Below are 18,869 nucleotides of genomic sequence, written 5' to 3' on the forward strand. Positions count from 1 at the left end.
AATATGATGTAGAAATTATTCACATGACTGTTTGCTTGATGTTGAGCAACTCGGGAAGTGTGGATGACGAAGCCCGATGTGGGAATCATGCATTGGATTTCATGGAAAATATGAAATTCACCTGAAATGAATGACTCATATTTACCAGTTTAATGTTATCACTGTGAAAAAATAGATGGGAAAGTCTTAAAACTAAGACAGTCTAGCGTTTTCCTCCATGACGACCATCTAATGCTTGTAAACTTGCAAGCAGCTCCTTCCAGGGCGTCGGAGCTTTCTCCCAAATGGCGAAAAATGATTGCATAGAGGCTGTTCATTCAGCTTTTTAAAAAACCTTTTAACAAACAAGTCAATTACATTTTACAGACCTGTTTCAGTTTAATAGCTGTACATTGTGGCTTCATGAAACACACCTCAAAACACATTTCTATGCGTTTACATATTTTATTTTTTTTTCCAAACCAAATGGAGGAAAACAAACTTGTCATTTAAATTTCCAAAACAAATACCTTTACAGACCTAAATATGCAAGATGCAAAACAGACTTCCTGGCAACTTCACCAAGCTGTTGCACTTTGCTGACTCAAAGGAAAGACGGCCCCAACAAGAGAGCCGTTAGAATTATATAGTTCATTCAAGAAGGAAATCCAACATAGATTTTGGCAAAGGACCTTGATTGTTCCCTGTCGGCTGTGTCTAAAATCTGGAGGAAGTACAAACTTAATGGGAAGATTTATAAAAGAAAAACATGGATCCACATAAGATGTCCAAGTATGAGGATGAAATATAGAAAACAGGAGTTTATGTTTGTGACAGAACTGCAAGAAATAGTCTAGCACTAAAACATATCAACGGTCGCCTCAAGGTGCTTTTATTGCAATGTAAAGACGCTACAATCAAATGACACCCAATGAGCAAGCACTTGGCGACAGTGGGAAGGAAAAGCTACGGTGGCCCTAAGAGGCCAAACGGACTGCAACTTAAGAAAACACCAGCAATAAGAAAAACGCTGCAAAAGCACACAAAACACAACGGAAATAGGAAAAAAAGAAAACAGAAATAGGTAAAAAACCGATTTCGAAAAGCACAAGCGAAGTGTTTCTGGGGAGACAATAACCCGACGGACCAGTTGCAGGAACCAAAATATGCAATAAGAATTGCGCTGGGAGACACTTAAAAGAAGTGGAGGATCTATCGGTTTTGTGAGGAAAGAAAAGATGAGAGGTAAGTGTGTTAGCCTAACTATTAGCCTAAAAATCCGTCATCAGTATTATATGAATCATATTAAAACACACCTACAATGTTTTGGGTTCCTGCAACTGGTCCGTCGTTTTATTGTCTCCCCAGAAACACTTCCCTTGTGCTTTTGGAAATCTGTTTTTTCCTATTTCTGTTTTCGTTTTTCCTATTTCTGTTTTCTTTTTTCCTATTTCTGTTGTCGTTTTTCCTATTTCCACTGTATTTTGTGTGCTTTTGCAGCATTTTTTTTTTAGTGCTGGTGTTTTCTTAAGTTGCAGTCCGTTTGGCCTCTCAGGGTACGGAAGAGAATTAGGGCCACTGGAAAAAAAAAAGTGGGCACGTCTTTTTTTTTTTTTTCCTGAATTCTGGAAAAGAAGAAAAAAAAATTGTGCCCACTTTTTTTCCCCCACCCCAGTGGCCCTAATCCTCTTCCGTACTCAGGGCCACCTTAAAAAAACTCCCCTTTAACAGAAAGACATCTCCAGTAGAACCAGCCAGGGGCAGCCATCAGCCATGACCAGTTTGGGGGTCAGGGGAGGGAGGCACAACAAAAGACTCACTCTGGGAGAGAGCCAGAGATTAATAATACCTAAGAATTAATAGTAACTAATGAACCCAGGAAGGAAAAACCTTCTTATAGTGTAATGCTTCTCTTAATGACTCCAGATATTTTTTCCTCTACTTCATCTTTGGAAGTGCTAAAGTTCATTAAAAAAATTTGAGATATGTTTATGATATATAAATATGGGAAAAACTGACATAAAAAGCTGAATGAACATGCCAAGGTTTAAATAAGAGATTTTTTTAACGGAGCATCCGAATACAGCATGACTTCAAAGGTTTTACAGCAGAAAATGGCAGGAAAGCTTTGATATAAATGAGAAAACACACAAATTCTGTGTGTCCAGTGGTGATGTCAGACGCGCCCTAGTTTTCCTTCCACACAAGCAGCTGCTTCCACCTTCCGCTTTGTAATGTTTGAATGTCAGAACATTTCCCTTCTCCTTCCTTCACAGAGTTATTCCAGTGTTCTTGTCGTGAATCCCATCGGGCTCCTCTTACTTTTTTTTTTTCCCCTCTTTACTGCAGCTGTGGCTCATCTTGAGAGAACTGTTAGCCAGCTGCTATGACGCTTTAGCTGAACATGAAAAAAGGGTGGATTTAAGCATTTTAAGAGTCTTGTTCAGGATGTTGCTGTCCCTGCCGCTGGGTCACAGGTTAGTATCGGTGAACATGGTGTGCTCCTTCCTCACAGTGCTGAAACCTTTGATTGTATCTACAAATTCTTCATCATCCATAAACTGTAGAAGAAGAATGGAGATTATTAAAGGAAACAGTCACATTTCCAGTGATATGTTTTTCCTTATTAAGCAAGTCTCTCTCCTGTGAGTGTTTAAATACCTACAGTTCTGTGGACAAATGTAAAAAATGTGCAGAGTGAGAAGGTCATAGGTTAGCAGCATATAGCGTACTACATTCCTCTGCTGTGACTGTAGCAAAAGGCTTTTAGTGCTTCCAGTTTAAACAGGCACAGCATACGTTTTTGGGATCTCTCACCATCCCACTGTCATGGCCTGAAATGTTGGGGTCCCACACGTCATCGTCTCCAGTGAGTGACTTCCCATCCATCACCTGGCTGACGCTGCGCCTCAGGGAGTTCACACTGAGGATGCCCAACTCACCCTGTGGAGGATCCTCATCAGCAGGCTCACATTTAGCTTCCAGCACTTCCTGGTAGACAGAAAAAGTGCTAAATATCACTTGCATATAGAATAAAAATGTATTTGTATATGTAGATTAGACATTTGCTTTTACCTCCATCTTCATGGTGAAGCCCTTGAGCGTTACACTGTTGGAGAAGCCTGTTGTGTCAGGCACAGTATCAAACTAGGGGGGGAAAAGTGAATGAGAGAATTTTTCAGTTGAGAATAATGTAACAAATGTATTTTATGGGCTACAAATATTAGTAATCCTTTCTTATTTGCTAAATAGTCACCTTTTTAATACATTGTAACCTCTTTAATAAACTGGTAATAATAAATTTAAGCAGCGAAACTACTAAGAATAAATACTAAGAAAACACTCAAATGTTACCCATCAATTAAATTTGAGTGGTGTATGCTGGTAATAACTCAGATAGCATGGAATACTTCCTTGAAAAATATAGTAGTATTGATTGCCCATCAGTTCTTGTATAGTATAGTATAGACCAACGGTCCCCAATCCCTGGGGCGGTCCGTGAGTTGTTTGGATATCGGGCCGCGAGATGAGGCTCGGGTGTGAAAACATATGGTTTTAAGGGTTTTTATCATTTTTATCATTATTTTTTTATCGTTTTTATCGTTAACTCAGTTTCCCTGGGTCTTTTCCCGTGTGTTTTGAATAAATCTTCCTTTTTTTGTTAGTGGTACTGGTTTTATTTTGTTGTATTTATCGACGACGCCTTAAAGGCCGGCCCATGAAAATATTGTCGGACATAAGCTGGTCCATGGCGCAAAAAGGTTGGGGACCGCTGGTATAGAAAATAAACAATATAATATACTATAGCATAAAATATATAGTATATCACACTATAGTGTAGTATAGTAGTATATACAGTTGTCCTGGCAAAAAGTCTAATCAGAAAAGTCATGAGTGTCATTCATAATATATAAATATTCGGTGCCTGGTGACCCCTGGTGAATAAGTCAAACACAGCTAGCTAGCTGCAGTCAGTAACCAATGGTTACCGAGAGACGTACAGTTTCACTTACAAATTGTAAGTGAAATGTTGAATAAGCGATAAGACAAAAAGAAACCAGAGTAAATCTTCCCTCACCAACATAGAGTTGCTGGGTGGGTAGATAGCCATGGGACTCCTCTTCTGCATGGGCAGGGCCACCAATGGAGGTCTCTCTCTGCTGAATGGGGGTTTGTTCAGGGCCTAGGCCATGATGAAGAGCGGGAATGGAAAGTTTGGTTTAGGCTGCTTTCTAATGGTTGAAATGATCGACCCAGTTGTCTATGATGCAGTTTATGCACATTTTTATTAATAATGGAAAGAGCAATTAGTACAATCAGTCTGTCGGCATTCACACACAGTAACACAGATGCTGTTTCTTACCTTATGAAGCACAACAGCTAGCACGATGGCCAGCAGCAGTAGGGCAATGCCTGCCATCACTACAATGAACCACAGTTCCCGGACAACTTGCCTCTCCTCTTGGCCTCCCTCTGCCCTCTCACCTCCCCCTCCTCCTCCTACAAGAGGAGTGGGGTTTGGTGAATCTGGAATGATAAATCAGTAAATACCATAAAGACACTATGTATTAATTTTGCACAAAGCTATTCTGTTTTCATTAGTCTGGTTGCATGAGTTTTTATTTTGCAGATATCATCTGAATATACAAGCAAGAATGATGATAAAATGAAAGATTCTCAGATAAAGTAAAAGCGTAGTATGCACAGTTATGACTTGTAGGGTCATGCAAGTTAATCCTGTAGGGTTTAGATTGCATGTCACAAATCAACACTTAGAGAAAGAAAGATGATCAGATGCTTGCCGAGGAAGAGATAACGCTGTAACTGGAGACACTCTGGCTTGCTTGGCCTAGTTTCTAACCTTCAGAGAAAGCAGCAAACACCACACTTTCATTCCATTTATACTTTAACAGAGACCATGACTGGCAGTGGATATTGGTGGATTAAAGAGCATATACTGCAGGTAGGCCCCTGAAGGCAAAAAGGTGCTGTATAATGAGCATAACATGAGCAATATTTCATGCAGTTTTCCAGCATGTTCCGACATTCAGTACCAGCCTATTTCTGCCCAAGATGTTGCAGACACTCACTGCAAACTGACAGCAGGTGAAAAATGATGAAGGGGTCGGTGGAAAAAGTTGCTGTGTGGGAGAAGTGGGACTCACCGGTGCTGATGTCCGTTGTTCGGCCTGTGGCGGGGGGTGCTGACAGCCCCTCGCTGTGTGACACATCGATCAGAAGGGCAAAGACCTGCCAGGCGTTTAGGATCACCACTCTCCACCCATCGGTATTTTACATCTGATACTTTTATTTGCTGACTGGCTCCCTTCAGGACTCAACACTCAATATTGCAGCCATGTCTTGTTACAAATTATTCCCAGACAGCAGGAGGAAGACAAAACGCCTAGTATCATAGCTCAAGAAGCCTTGAAAAAAGCTGCATATGAGTCCTTCTCCACCTCCGATCAACCCCCCAGCGGTGCCATGGTAACAGCCAGGTGTCTGGTTTCAGCTCACCTGAAGAGGCATATTAGCATATCACCCCTGTGATCCTCCAGTGTACTGATAGTGTGAGTCATTTCTTATACAGCCTGTCTGTAAGTATGGACACTCATATCAAATGATGCCAGATGGAATAGTTATACAACCTAAACTAAGCTAAGCTACACTAAAAGCTAATAGTTGCACTTTGAAAATATATCTTTTTAATAAGAAACAAAAACCAGACTAGCTCCAACAGAAGAGCTAGTATGCGGATATGGAGTATGAACACAATATAGTATAAGACACAAGAATTTCTATAATCCAAATATGTAATCTGCTCCAGTTGTTTGTCTTTCTGCCTGTTTGTTAGCAGTTTGGCATCCACAGTTTTCAACCTATCAAGTTCAAATATTGTGAGATGGTAGATATCAGTAACAGCTCCAACCGAATTACTTTAGGTGAAAGATCAACATCACATCCAAATTAGTGTGAAAATCAGTAAAAACTTTATGTTACCTAAAACTTTTTATGGATTTTCTTTTAATTTCACAACAACATACTAGGTCTTGGGGGACATGGGTGCCTAGGTTGGCTAAGCATTTAAGCGTGACCTTAGCATCCTGTATATCATATGAAAGGCCACGGAGAGAGCTGTACAACACTTTTAATTGTCTCAGGATGATGCACTAAGACATCACAATGACACCATAATGTTTTTGTAAGCAAGTGTTACAACTTATAGAATCCAAAGATTTCAGCTAATTCTTGTTTGTTTTTGTTAATAAAAACAGGCTGACATCATGATATTGTAATAAAAATATCAAAGTTTTATTGTAGGCCCTGCCCTTTGGGGGGAGTTGTGCGCTCTGAGTGCCCTTAATACTCCCACTAAGCATGCACAGTTAGCATGTTAATAATACCTTTTTATTTTATCTGTGCTTCAAAAAAGGAACCAGTATGAGTTTAACTTGGTCATTTGTGTGCATCAAGAGGAAATTGTACATAATATTTGCTTAGTTTATTTTCAAGTGAAATCGGTCATCTTACATTTGGAGTTTCTCTTTAAATTTTGGGTGGAAAACTCACTTTTTCTTTATTGCTAAATAATAGTGACTAAAAAGAAACCCATCTAAAGATAAAACTGTAATGTGGTAACTTCTGTTTTATCGTATGCCCTTTACTCCACTAATGCTACTCCGATCACTCAAAAGGAAGCAACTTTTGTCGGTGACTGATTTAAAGGATAACACACTGTCTTGCTCATAAGGGGCCTTTGGCCAGCATGAGTTTCAGTTACACTGTTTAACTGAATTTTATGCATCATCATGTTATTGCTGGCGCAGTTGAAAGACATGTATGTAAGGTTAACTGCTGATTTTAAATGGGCTGTAGGCATGAATGTGTTAGTCCTGCAACAGATTTGCGACCTGTCCAGCCCAACTGCATCCCTGGACCGGATATGTGGAAGAGTATGGGTAAATGGATATACTTATAACCATTTTTGGGTGAAAGCTAAAATATTTTTTATGAAGAAAAAACCTTGTAATATGAGCTCCAAATATTTCTGACAATAACATGAACTTACTGACCTGTGCAATATCCTGTATGACCACACGATGGCACTAGGCAGCTGCTACTGGCTTTGTCCTTTCCTGAGTGAACCTACCTCACACCCAGTCACAGTTTTTTATTGCACTGCAGTGAGATTTGGAACAGCTGCATATTCCGTCACATGTATGCTCATTATTTAAAAAAAACAACAATGATATTAAAGATCAACTAAACCCTTCAATTTGTGTGCTGAAGAAACTGGTGCACAAAGTCTTAAAGTGACCTTCAACTTTTCAGTTGTTCAGTCTGCTTTGGTGGAGGTGATGGGGTGATTGACAGTAAAGAGCTAAAGCAGTAACTTTACTAACAGTTTTCCAGAGGATTGCATGAAATCTTTAAGCTTGAGCCACTTTGGTGGAAGACCGGAATGATTTGAACTCTGTGGTCTTATTTTCTTCTTCCTCCTCAGAAATTCCACACGAAAAATGGTCCCCCGCTGTATCCTGGATGTATGCATTGATGCAGGTATCAGTGTCATCTGTTTTCCTACCTACTTGTTAAAGTCCTCAGAATGATCTGTGCACAGTCTGCCACAACTACCATCTGCTTTCACTTCATCTACTAAAGAAGGGAAATGTCTAGATAGATGATGATTATGTGACAGCGCAGGAAGGAACTCGTCACAGTCCAGTGACCGATCAGTTAGCTAAAAGCAGTGCGTCAATAATCTTTTTTTCACACTAAGAGCATTTGAAGAAAAACTTACCACCACTTCTCCCAGTATGTATCAGTTGTATCACGAAATCTTTGTTTTACGTCAGTTTTACCATTTATCTCGGAACAGTTCCAACATCCATTAAAAATACAGCTCTTTCAATGACCTTTGGATTATTCTGTCATTTTATTACGAGGACACAGAAACTAATTTTGTCTTTAGCTCGTTGTTGGACAATAACGCCTTAAAAACGATGCTTCCCTGCGGCCATTACAGAGCAACTATTAAGAGGAGCCCTTGCAGGGTTAGTTGAGTGTAAGACATTGCCTGTAATCCAACAATGAGGGACTTGGAATAATTACTCATTATTTACTGCTGTCTTTGTATCTGAAGCCATTGGGCCCCGGTTGTAGACACCATAGCTCTGTATCAGAGGGACCCTCTGCATTAACTCGCAGCTCATTTGATTTATTTTTACAGAGGAGCTCTCTTTCGCCTAATACCCTAATCAGCATTCATACCTTGCTGTGATGATTCGGGACAATGCTTTTTTATTGAGGAAGTGATCTCACCCTTGAGTGCCAGAATCAGCCTTTTTTTACAGCCCATCTCCTTAGAGCCTCATCCATCACCAGCACGTCTTGGCGACACGGCCACTAGACACATACTAACTCATTTAAGAAGAGGGACATACAGGGATATATCACTCAAGATCACTAACTCACTTACTGACGGCTGATGGTGTGAAAAATCTCCAGCTTGTTGCAAATCCCTCTGTGCGCGCTGTGAGTTTTAACCCCAGATAAATGAGGAGATTATTTGGCTTCTGCTGACAGACAGGGAGGGGTAAAGGACAAATGGCTTCACTTGGATTCTGATTTGTCTTTCTCACAATTCATCCATCTTTATTCCTCAGGTTTAGCGTTGCCTCCTCCTCGCTCGTTTCCTCGTCGCCTCTCCTTCTTATCATGTTACTGGAATTCTGATGTAATATTTGCACTCACTGGACACTTTGTTAGGTAACACTTCTTGGTGTCTGGTTGGACTTTCTCAGTTTCAGTTCCTCGAGGCACAGATTCATCAAGTTACTGGAAACCTGTCAGAGATTTTGGTCATTATTGACACAATAGCAACGCACAGCTGCTGCAGATTTGTCAGCTGCTCCATGATGTGAATTTACCTCTCTACCACATCCCAAAGTTGCTCTACTGGATTGAGATTGGGTGGCTGTAATGATTTGATCTTTGTGACATGACTTATCCTCCTGGAAGCAATTCAGTTCAACGAAACAGCACCAAACAACAACACTAAACAACAGTTGCGTCAAGGTGGTTTATATTGTAAGCTAAAACCCCTACAATAGTACAAAGAAAACCAAGAAAACCCAAACAATCACATGACCTTCTATGGGGCGAGTGCCTTGGTGACAATGAGAAGGAAAAACTCCCTTTTAAAAGGAAGAAACCTCAGGCAGAAACAAGCTCAGGGACGAGCGGGCAGCCATCTGTTGAGACCGGTTGGGGGGTGAGGGGAGACAGACAGAGACAAAGACATGCAAAGCAGTCATCTAAAGATGTGCACACTGTGGTCATAAAGAAATGGACATGATCAAGAACAATATTTAGGTAAGCTGTGGTATTTAAATGATTGTCAAAGGGCCCCAAAGTGTTCCAAGAAAATATTCCCCACACCATTACACCACCAGCAGCCTGAAATGGTGATAAACAGTAGGATAGATCCATGGTTTCATGTTGTTAACACCAAATTCTCATTCAACAAACTTAGATTCATCAGATCAGGCAAACATTTTCTGCTACTCTGTGAGCCAGTGTGACTTGGAGCACCCGTTGTAGGCTTCTGCCGCTGTAGCCCATTTACTTCATGCATTGAGAGATGCTCTTCTGCATACTTTGGTTGTAACAGCTGGTTGTTTTAGCTACTGCTGCCCTCCTATCAACTCAAAGCAGTCTGGATATTTTCCTCTCACCTCAGTAAGACATTTTCTCACAGAGAACTGCCACTCACTGGATATTTTCTCCACCCAAAGTCGCTTAAATCACCTTTCTTCCACTTCCGGGTGCTGGTTTGAACTTCAGCAGATCGCCTTGACCAAGTCTGCATGCCTAAATGCATTGACTTGACTAGATATTTGTGTTAACGGGCCATAGAACAGCTGTGTCTAAATAAGTGGCCAGTGAGTGTATATCAGTTGTGCAGCTGTGGATTTGGCGGTCACACACCTAATAGACATACTTTGCAAGGTGAATCTAATAGACTACACTGTAAATCTAGCCTAACCTTATTTTTCCTGCTGTATTAAATGCTAAATAATGGAAAGTGAAACACTGTTACAAAAAAATAATAATAATGAGTTTGTTTTGTAAGGATCACAGTATGATGAAGTGAGTCAAATGCCTCTACTTCTATGAGTCTCAACAGGCAGCTGATGACCAGCACTCTCTGGGGCCACTGTTAGACTTCATTACATTATGGCTGTTAATTATAAATCTCCTTCCAACTGGGCTCAGATGGCCTAAATGTGCCATAATGGGCCCAGCTTGAAAATGACAGTCCATTGTCAGACTGCACGGAATAGACCGCACCCACTTACCAGCTCTTAATGAATTTGTTTCAAACCCCTCTTCGCTTTACCGAGGAAGAAGGGGACACACGGATAATATGAGCTTTTGCATTAAGGGGATCATCTTTATTGCCCAAAAAAATCCACCTGAGAATGAAATAGCACAGTACAGCTCATCCAGACAAAGCTTAATTGCATCTTTAGACATTATCTGTTGGCATAAGACGTGATGTATATACAGCAAGTCATATACGACATACATTTAAACCGCCATTCTGCTGCTACATCTGTTTTTCTCATCACAAAAAAAAGCACATTATAGTGTCACAGTACCTTGAGTTAAATAAAGAGCAAGACCTGGACATTTTAATTCCGTGTACTGAGGTTCCTTCCCGAGTTTAATCCCTTCATTTAATAGGTGCAGAAAACAAAGACAGAAAAACGACTCTTCACACAAAACACGCTAACAGATTAACAGAGCGCCATCACCAGTTTCCCCAGACTTTATGGCTAAAAGGAAAAGTAGTGCACAAATTTGATCCTACACAGACTTCTATCATAGAAAAGACATCGAGCGCCTCCCTAATCCAGATTATACAGTATGGCAGCCATTATTTATTTTAATTTTTGTATTTTTTACATAGTTAAAGTTATATCTATGGGTCTACACAGCTCTACGACATTATGATCTTCAAGTACAGACTCCACGTTTAATCACGTTGTCTTTCATTTTTGATGATATGGTATTGGTATTAGTGCTGTAGCAGAGAAGCTGGTAAAAAATTATCTTACAATGATATCATTTAAAAATCTTTAAAAAAAAATCATTATCCACTGCAATTGCTCATTAATGCCACATTGAGTAAAAGAAAAATAACAAAAGAGCAGAGCCACTTTCTAAATAAATATCACTTCAGTTGCATCATGATATACTCTTTCCCTGAAATTTTCTCTAAACTCCAGATATCAGTTGTTGTTGTATTAGGTGCTGATCGTTTAATTGCTTCACTTTAGTCACTGATGTATGAAAGTAGTGATTATTTATATATATATAAGATATTTTTGCAATAAACCACAGAGCAGGGATGAAGGTTTATGTGAATGCCTTACAGGCCACATCATATTACTGTGGATATTTGCTGGTATTATTCAATAATATGAGTCTCTACTCTTTGGCAAGACTTACTCTAGTACCTCCTAGGACATGTATACCTTTTCTATACAAAAAGGACAAACAAAACCCAAGTCATAGTAGGTTCTCTAAATGCACTAGAATGCATATTTTACAGGCTTCAAGATGAATAAAGTAATCCACAAGGATTTTCAAGTATCATGTGGTCTTTTGAGAAAAGAAGCTCTAAGTTTGGCATGTAACCGTAGATATCTCTAGAAGGCGACTCTTCTGCTTTTAACGCCACCTGTCCATTTGTCTTCATCCTTTGAAGCGGGTCAGCACGCTTAATTCGGTGTCACGAACGGCAAAGACGACAACGGCCTTGTCACTGAGACACAGCTTGCCAGTTTTACAGCTTTCTTTTCCGCTTTAATTTAATATTTCATTGGTAGAAGGAAGGGTGTGGCTTCAAAAAAAACGTTCCTGCCACTTGCAAATTTGAGACTTTACTGTCAAATGCGAACTGATGTGGACAAAAAAACATGGCGTGAAACCCCACGATTACCCGTTATCCTTCACTTCCTCACATGCTAACCCCTGCAGGACGAAGCGAATGGCTGTCTGCGTTCAGGTCAGGCTTTAGCCTCTAGAAGTTCGAGGAAGAGTTTGTGCATAGGCACACGTCCGTCCTGCTTGATGCTGCAGAAGTGCTGGATGGCACGAGCAGCTGTCTGACGGAGAAGTGGAAGGGTCATGATCATTTTGCCCGCTCGCCGAGGATCCTCTGGGTGGTGGATGGTCTCGTAGTCCTGCAGGGCTCCGTGAAGGACATCCTGGAGCCTCTGCACTGCCTCTGAGTCCTCAATATGCATCGAGTCTATTAGGAGAGATGAAAGTAAGATTTTAAGGTATGTCAAGAAATTGAAAGGTTTTACTGTAAAAAGAAATGCACAAATTCAATCTTCATAATAGGAAGCTTCATACCTGAGTTAGCAAGTGCAATAGCTTTGAGTACCACAAACTCCTCCTTCTCTAGCCCCATGGCTTTGTATTTCTTCACCAGCTGCAAGATAGCATTGTTGAGGTCAAGCAGGCCAGCTAGCTTTGACTGCTCCTCATCCATGATGTAATCCTCAGCATACACAAGCTTGTCCTCCAAGGCCAGCGAGCGAAACACCACTCGAAGAATCAAAATCTCCATCCAGCCGCTCTGCAGCAGACTCATCTGGTCCGCCAGAGAGAGCGAGGGGAAGCCTGAAAGGAGAGAGAATAAAGAAAGATTTCCCACATGTCAGCTTACATGTCATGGTTAGTCTTACAAGGCCTGTACAAGACAAGGAACTTTCCAAAGTCTGTGAAAATAACTTCTTTGGATGGAAATTGAGACTTGTGACAGAAAAACCTCAAAAATGAACCTCCTTCATAAACTGAGCGTTAAGCTTGAATGAGGAGGGTATTTAACAGACAGAGAGGGTCTAATGGAAGATGCTATTAGGCTGTGCAATGGGAAGTTCAGTCCTGTCTCTCTACCCTCAACCCCAACTGGTCATAGCAGATGGCTGCCCCTCCCCGAGCCTGGTTCTGCTGGAAGTTTCTTCCTAAAAAAGGGATTTTTCCCTCCCATTGTAAGTGCTTCACCATAGGGCGTCATTTGATTGTTGAGGTTTTCTCTCTATTACTCTTGGGTCTTTACCTTACACTATAAAGCGACTCGAAGTGACTGTTGTTGTGATTTGGCGCTATATAAAGAAAACTGAAAATTGAATTGAAGTACAGGATCCAGAATTTTGAACGTTTAGCCTGATCCATCCTTCCTTTGACCTTGTCCTCAAGTTTTTTGGAAGGGCGGCTACTGGAGTAGTTCACAATTTCCTTTTATTACTCAACCTTAAACCACTATTTCAATTTTGACTTTCCGCATTGTGCAACATGTGACAGATCTCTTAACTCAAACATCTTAAATCCCAGCCCTAAATACAGAAATTGCAGATCATTGTCTATCCTGAATGCACAGATCTCGTCCATAACAAAATTTCTGACTTTAATGAAACCAGTTTTATGAAAACGTGACTTGAATCTGATAACACTGACTTGAATCGCTTTGGCTTAGAGGGTAAAGCGGGTCACTGGTTGAAAGTCCAGCTCCACCAGTCCTTGTGTTGAAGAGTGCTTGGGAATAATACTAAACACCAAATTGCTGATGCATCAACAGTGTGAGTATGTGTCCACATGATAAATAAAGCTTGCATAGATTAAATCCCTGTATGAATGTGTGCATGAAGGGGTAAATGTGGCTTGTATTGTAGAGCTCAAAACACAACATCTATTTAACATAAAGTTCACCGTGTGGTTCTTACTGTCAAAGACAATTCTTTCCTGTGTCCTGTTCTGAGCCTTGACGCGCAAAAGGACTTTAATAGGCTACAGTGGGATTAGGCTACTTATGGGAGTTCTTGCAGTGTTTTCAAGTGGGTTCTTATTTCATTAAACTAATTCAATTAATACATAATAAACCACCTGCAATGATAAACACCAAATGCTTCTTCTCATGTCTTTAGAGCTCCATGCCTATTATACATCACTGTATGGCGATGACACATTGTTATATTGTTATTAGACAAAGCTAACACCTCGTTTATCGTTGTCTCTTAGTTATAAAGTCCTAGCATAAACCGGGTTATCCATGTTTATTAATATAAGCCATGATAGAGAATTTGCATACAACAGAATGATTTTACACAAGGGAAGGCCACACAGCAAAGGGCATTACAAAGGACACAGGGAGCAAATAGGTGGTGAATCTAATTACTCTCTGTAGGACGCACCTGCTTTGATTGACAATTACACCCCACAGGAGTATGATTAAACCCACCCACAGCCCCCGCATAAACCTACATTTACACACATGCTTGCACACGTTTACTGTAATTAAATGAATGAATTTACAGAGCGAGGGAGCGGAGTGGGAGGTGTTTGTATTTTTGACACCCCTGGTGATTGTTATCAGGATCCACTTCTCTTTACAATCAGCACAGGGACGTCAGTGGTACCCAGTTCCCCCCTACTATCACTCCCTGATTGATTGGAAAAGCTGTCTGTGCACAATTTTATTGGCCAATAGGGATCAGTATTCCGGTGCAGGATCATCGATCAGAGAGAAAGACCAGCACGAGTACGTGTTTGAGCCTGCATGATGAAATCGCAAGCAATATATTGATAGATTTTGAGGTAAAGTTAAACCATCAATAAAAAGAAAAGATCATGCATTAAATGGACCAGGCAAACATTTACCGAGGGCAACAAGGAGGAGAAAAATCTTGCGCGTGTTTGGATCATATCAACAACAGCACATGGACAGTCACACTACAGTCACCCTTTAAGCATATTCATTTGACAGCCAACTTGCATCGCTGACTCAAAAAGGCCAAAAACAAAGAGGGCAGTTGGTCTTTAGCCAGCTCATCTGCCAGTCCGGCCCTCAGACTTCAGACCACATCACTGTCAATCTGCCTGATAAGAGCAGACAGGGAGGAGGGGGAACAGCCAGGACAGTAGCCACATCACACTCACCTCCCCCTGGGCAAAGAACTCAGATGGCCCGGGCCACTTTGCCCAGGACCCCGATTCTCTCAACAGTGGGGGCTGTGTGTCCTGCCACTCACCCAGAGCTGATGTGACATGGCCATTACGCTGCTAGGAAAGGCCAGTCTTTTTTTAAATACTCGTATTCTGAGTGCATGTGTCTCTTCAATCTACATTTTCTCTTTGTTTCCTGTCAGCTGAGCTTTCTTTATATCTTTTACACCCTCAACCTGTTCCTTAAAAGATCCCATTGTCATGTCTGTTCTTCCTTTTTTTTTGTCTCTTATTTTGAGATGCTTGTCATATCCTCTTTTGCCAATCTCATCTGTAATCTGCTTTTTTCTTTATCACCGCTGTGATTTTGATGCCTCTGACACGGTCTAGAACGCTGAGCACTAAAGGGACAATGTTTTTAGATAACAGAGTGGTGTCCAGGTAGGGACTTGAGCAGTAACTTATTTTATTCACACTTAAAAATATCAGATTGTTTTTTGAACAGGTCTCACCTGTTTCCACTCTTTATCACTGAGCTTGGCCAACTGGCTCCAGCTTTAAGTGGAAGTAGCATGGATCAATTTATCTAACGATATGCTATAGCGAGTGAAACGTGTACTGAATACATAGCAGCAGGTTGGGTCTCACGAGTCTGAATTCAGTGAAATGCCATTTAAAAAATATAACATAATAATAGTAATGGAGCCCATGTATTATTTGATTTAAGATAAAATATATATATATACATATTAAAGGTTATATGACACTAAAGTAGTTAAAATATTTTCACAGCTTTTTTGTGACATTTCAGAAGTTTGATTAAGATGTGCCTGACATTTTGATTGAATTTAAAAAATCAAAGCCGCCCCCCCCCAAGGTACGTGTGCACCGCTGCTCCGCTCTCCCAGTAAACCTTCCACTGGCAAAAGGGCCACAAATACACCCATCACTCGGACTCCCATCTGTCTTGACAGTAAAGAGCCAAACAACGGGAGAAACGCAGACAGTAGGGGCCCCGGGAGGTGAGAAGTGGGTGGGGGGAGGGGGTATTATAAGAGAACAATGGAAACGCTGATGACGGACACCAAACACCAACACACACTCAAATGATTGCTTCATGTTCGCTTCGTAGGGGCAAGCATGGAGGCGAATGTAGGTGAGAGAAGTGTTTTTGTTTGTATTGTAAGCATTTTAGAGATGAGGCATCAACAAAAAAATCCCAGGTGTTTCCCCTGACATGTTTTGGGTGTGGATATATATATATGTATATATGTGTATATATACATATATGTAAGAGCAGAATCAAGACCAATGATGAAACTCTGTCTGAGCTGGTGTAAATAATGATTCAGTTAACCTGCAGTTTTCAAGAACTTTTCACCAAACTTGTGAAATATTTAAGCCAAGCATTTTTTCTGTGACTGCGTTTTTCCACTGAATGTTAATTTTCCACCTTCATGAAGTCACTATGCTGTATTTGCACATGTCAGGACCACCACTAATTTAAAATAAAGTAAAAAAAAAATATGTTTCACAGCAAAGCATGGATTTTTTTGGATGAATGTCCAACTAGCAGGCCTTATCCTTTTTGTTAATAAAGTCAATATGAAATTGAACAGACTTTTCTGTGAGTCACTACCACTTTCTCTGTTTGATCGCAAATGGAGCATCTTTTTTTTTGGACTGATGATTGAATTTTGAAGACATTAGCTTTAATGGTCTTTTTTTAAGTACAATTTTCTGACACATGAATTGAATGACTAAATTAAATACAATCAATACTGAAAATAAAGCCTAAAATGCCGTCCCTGTTTTCCACAGTTATTACATTTTCACTTCAGCACCAATCTAAAGCAGTCTCCATACACTCTGATAATGAAGTATCCCACTCTTGAAGACGCTGCAGGATTAGGAGAACTCATTTCACCAGTTTGGAGCATCTTATATCTAAAGGTGGTCCAAAACAACCACTCAAAGTATGTAAACTGCTTCTGAATGGAGGTCCTTTTATCATTCCTGGGTCTAAACCTGCAATATCAAAAGCAGATCCACTGTGCATACCTCTGTGGCACATGATTACAACCATCAACAAAGCTGTATTAATCCCACTAAGCTTTTAGAATGCACTTCCCCTCTGCTTTCTACCCTTACATTCAAAGAAGGAAGAAAAAAAATCTCCGGACATCCTTCTGCTTTTCCTGTGTCAGAGGAGAAGCTAAGTGTGCTCCAAGTGCCAGGAGGATTTCCATAATTCAGACTGCACAGGGAGACGCCTGCGGCCCAGGAAATGAATTAAAACTTCCAGGTGGCCGCGGCTCATCTGGCTGATATATTAGGAGCACACTTTGGTCAGCAAGGGCACAGCGCGTACACACACACACACACACACACACACACACACAGGAGGTTGACGGACAGATAACACACAGCCAAGCCAACATTACCTCCCTCCTCTGGGCTTCCCGTGAGTGTCTTGGCTGCTACAAGTCAGAACAATCCTTCCACTGATCTGATTAGAGACTTAATGGAGCTAATGTGTGCGGTGTGCTTGTGCGAGGAGAGTGAGTGAGGCAGGGGAGACCAGCCAGAATCATACCTGGGATGTGCTTGGCCCAGCCGATGTTGACCACCAATTCTCTGTCAGCCAGGTCGCACAAAGTGGTCAGAGCCTTGATGTCGCTCTCAGGTACCGTGGGATCCGGCATGGCGAAGATGCCCTCTGGCTCAGCGACCAGCAGCAGAGATACCACCTTGTTCTCCACCACACCACCTACAGAGACTAAAATGAGTTGGAGTTTATTAATATCATAACTTTTGATCATTATATCAGGATTTCCTTTGAAGAGAAGACACAAAAGAAACACACACTGATGCAAAAGTCAAAAAAAGGTGGGGGAAAAGTAGAAAAAACAAGCATTGCATTGTTAGAGATACCTGAACGGTTCTACCTCGCTAAGCTGAGTCTTTAGTCTTTATTTGTTTTTAATTCAGTTTAGTTGAAGTTAGTTTCTAAAATGGGTCTTCTCACTTCAATTTAGGTTTAACTGTTTGAAAATGTTTAGTTTTAGTTTAGTTTTCATTATTTTTTCTTTTCTTTTTCAACTGTTATTACAATATAAAGAGAACTTTTTGAAAGCAGTTGACTGTAGACATCCAAATTTTTAATCAAATATGTAAACAAGATTAAAAAAGAAGTCTAGTTTTTATCTGTGTTGCTGTTAACTAAAATGTTTTTATATATGATTTTAGATTTTAGCTGAGTTTAGTTAGCTAGAAAAACCTAAAAAACGCTGTTTTTTCCTTGCTTTTCTGGCTTTGCTAATGGAACACGCTCGTGTCAGGAGTGACGTCACTCGCAGCTCCGACATCTGACTTCAGAATGCACTGCTAGCCTAATGTTTGAAAATGAGGTAGCTTTAAATAAGCGCTTAGAATAAGACATTGAAAATTAATTGTATTATAAAGCAATAAAAGTTAATTTTGTTTGCTTGTGCAGACAGACAAGATGACAGAAAGCATTAGTGGACTGTTTTGGCTCCCAAACCACAACTTAAACCATAAGAAATGACTCCATTAACACTTATTATAAAATTTTATTTTTACACTTACAGGTTTTTTTCTGCGGCAAGGCATTCTGAGGGTGTAGATATGGGCTGTTCTCAGCGTCTATTCTTCTCTTGTACTTTTGTCTGCCACCTCGGACCCGGTCCAGACGCACACCTACATAAACACAAACAGAGGACAATGATGTTTAGCATAGCCACAAACCAGTAATCTTAGAAACTTTCCCAAGCCCGGATATTAGAGGAGGGTTTTGTCATGAAGGGCATCCGGCGTAAAATCTTGGCCAATTCAAACATGTGGATCAT

At 40.6% G+C, this 18,869-nt stretch overlaps 2 protein-coding genes across 6 annotated transcripts in view; both read right to left on the bottom strand.

The window, feature by feature from the left end:
• Positions 1-1,690: 1,690 nt before the first annotated feature.
• On the bottom strand, positions 1,691-5,424 carry si:ch211-57i17.5 (usherin). The gene is made up of 6 exons (XM_025899166.1): positions 5,145-5,424; positions 4,343-4,506; positions 4,058-4,162; positions 3,055-3,126; positions 2,797-2,970; positions 1,691-2,540 (listed from the first exon to the last, which is right to left on the bottom strand). Exons 2-6 carry the CDS (start codon positions 4,397-4,399, stop codon positions 2,451-2,453), a joined length of 498 nt encoding a protein of 165 aa, XP_025754951.1. The 5' UTR covers positions 4,400-4,506; positions 5,145-5,424; the 3' UTR covers positions 1,691-2,450.
• Positions 5,425-10,411: 4,987 nt separating this feature from the next.
• The window catches only part of LOC100695726 (estrogen-related receptor gamma), a 33,047-nt gene continuing 24,589 nt past the window's right edge, over positions 10,412-18,869 (bottom strand). For 4 of the 5 annotated variants that reach the window (XM_025899165.1, XM_003440788.5, XM_005449601.4 and 1 more), the window contains exons 5-8: positions 18,610-18,720; positions 17,597-17,779; positions 12,409-12,678; positions 10,412-12,301 (exon numbers count right to left, since the gene is read on the bottom strand). In XM_025899165.1, the coding sequence (XP_025754950.1) occupies positions 12,057-12,301; positions 12,409-12,678; positions 17,597-17,779; positions 18,610-18,720 (809 nt within the window). In that variant the 3' untranslated portion in view covers positions 10,412-12,056. The remainder of the gene's footprint in view (positions 12,302-12,408; positions 12,679-17,596; positions 17,780-18,609; positions 18,721-18,869) is intronic. The other variant, XM_005449602.4, reaches the window with a different exon arrangement.

The sequence above is a fragment of the Oreochromis niloticus genome, linkage group LG15 (assembly GCF_001858045.2).
Source record: "Oreochromis niloticus isolate F11D_XX linkage group LG15, O_niloticus_UMD_NMBU, whole genome shotgun sequence".
In the NCBI taxonomy this organism is placed as follows: Eukaryota; Metazoa; Chordata; class Actinopteri; order Cichliformes; family Cichlidae; genus Oreochromis; species Oreochromis niloticus.

Coding starts and splice junctions, on each gene's coding strand:
- si:ch211-57i17.5 (XM_025899166.1), bottom strand. CDS start 4,399: ATGGCAGGCATTGCCCTACTGCTGCTGGCCATCGTGCTAGCTGTTGTG. Junction 4,163..4,342: donor TAGCTGTTGTGCTTCATAAG/GTAAGAAACAGC, acceptor ATCATGGCCTAG/GCCCTGAACAAACCCCCATT. Junction 2,541..2,796: donor CAGGCCATGACAGTGGGATG/GTGAGAGATCCC, acceptor CTTCTTCTACAG/TTTATGGATGATGAAGAATT.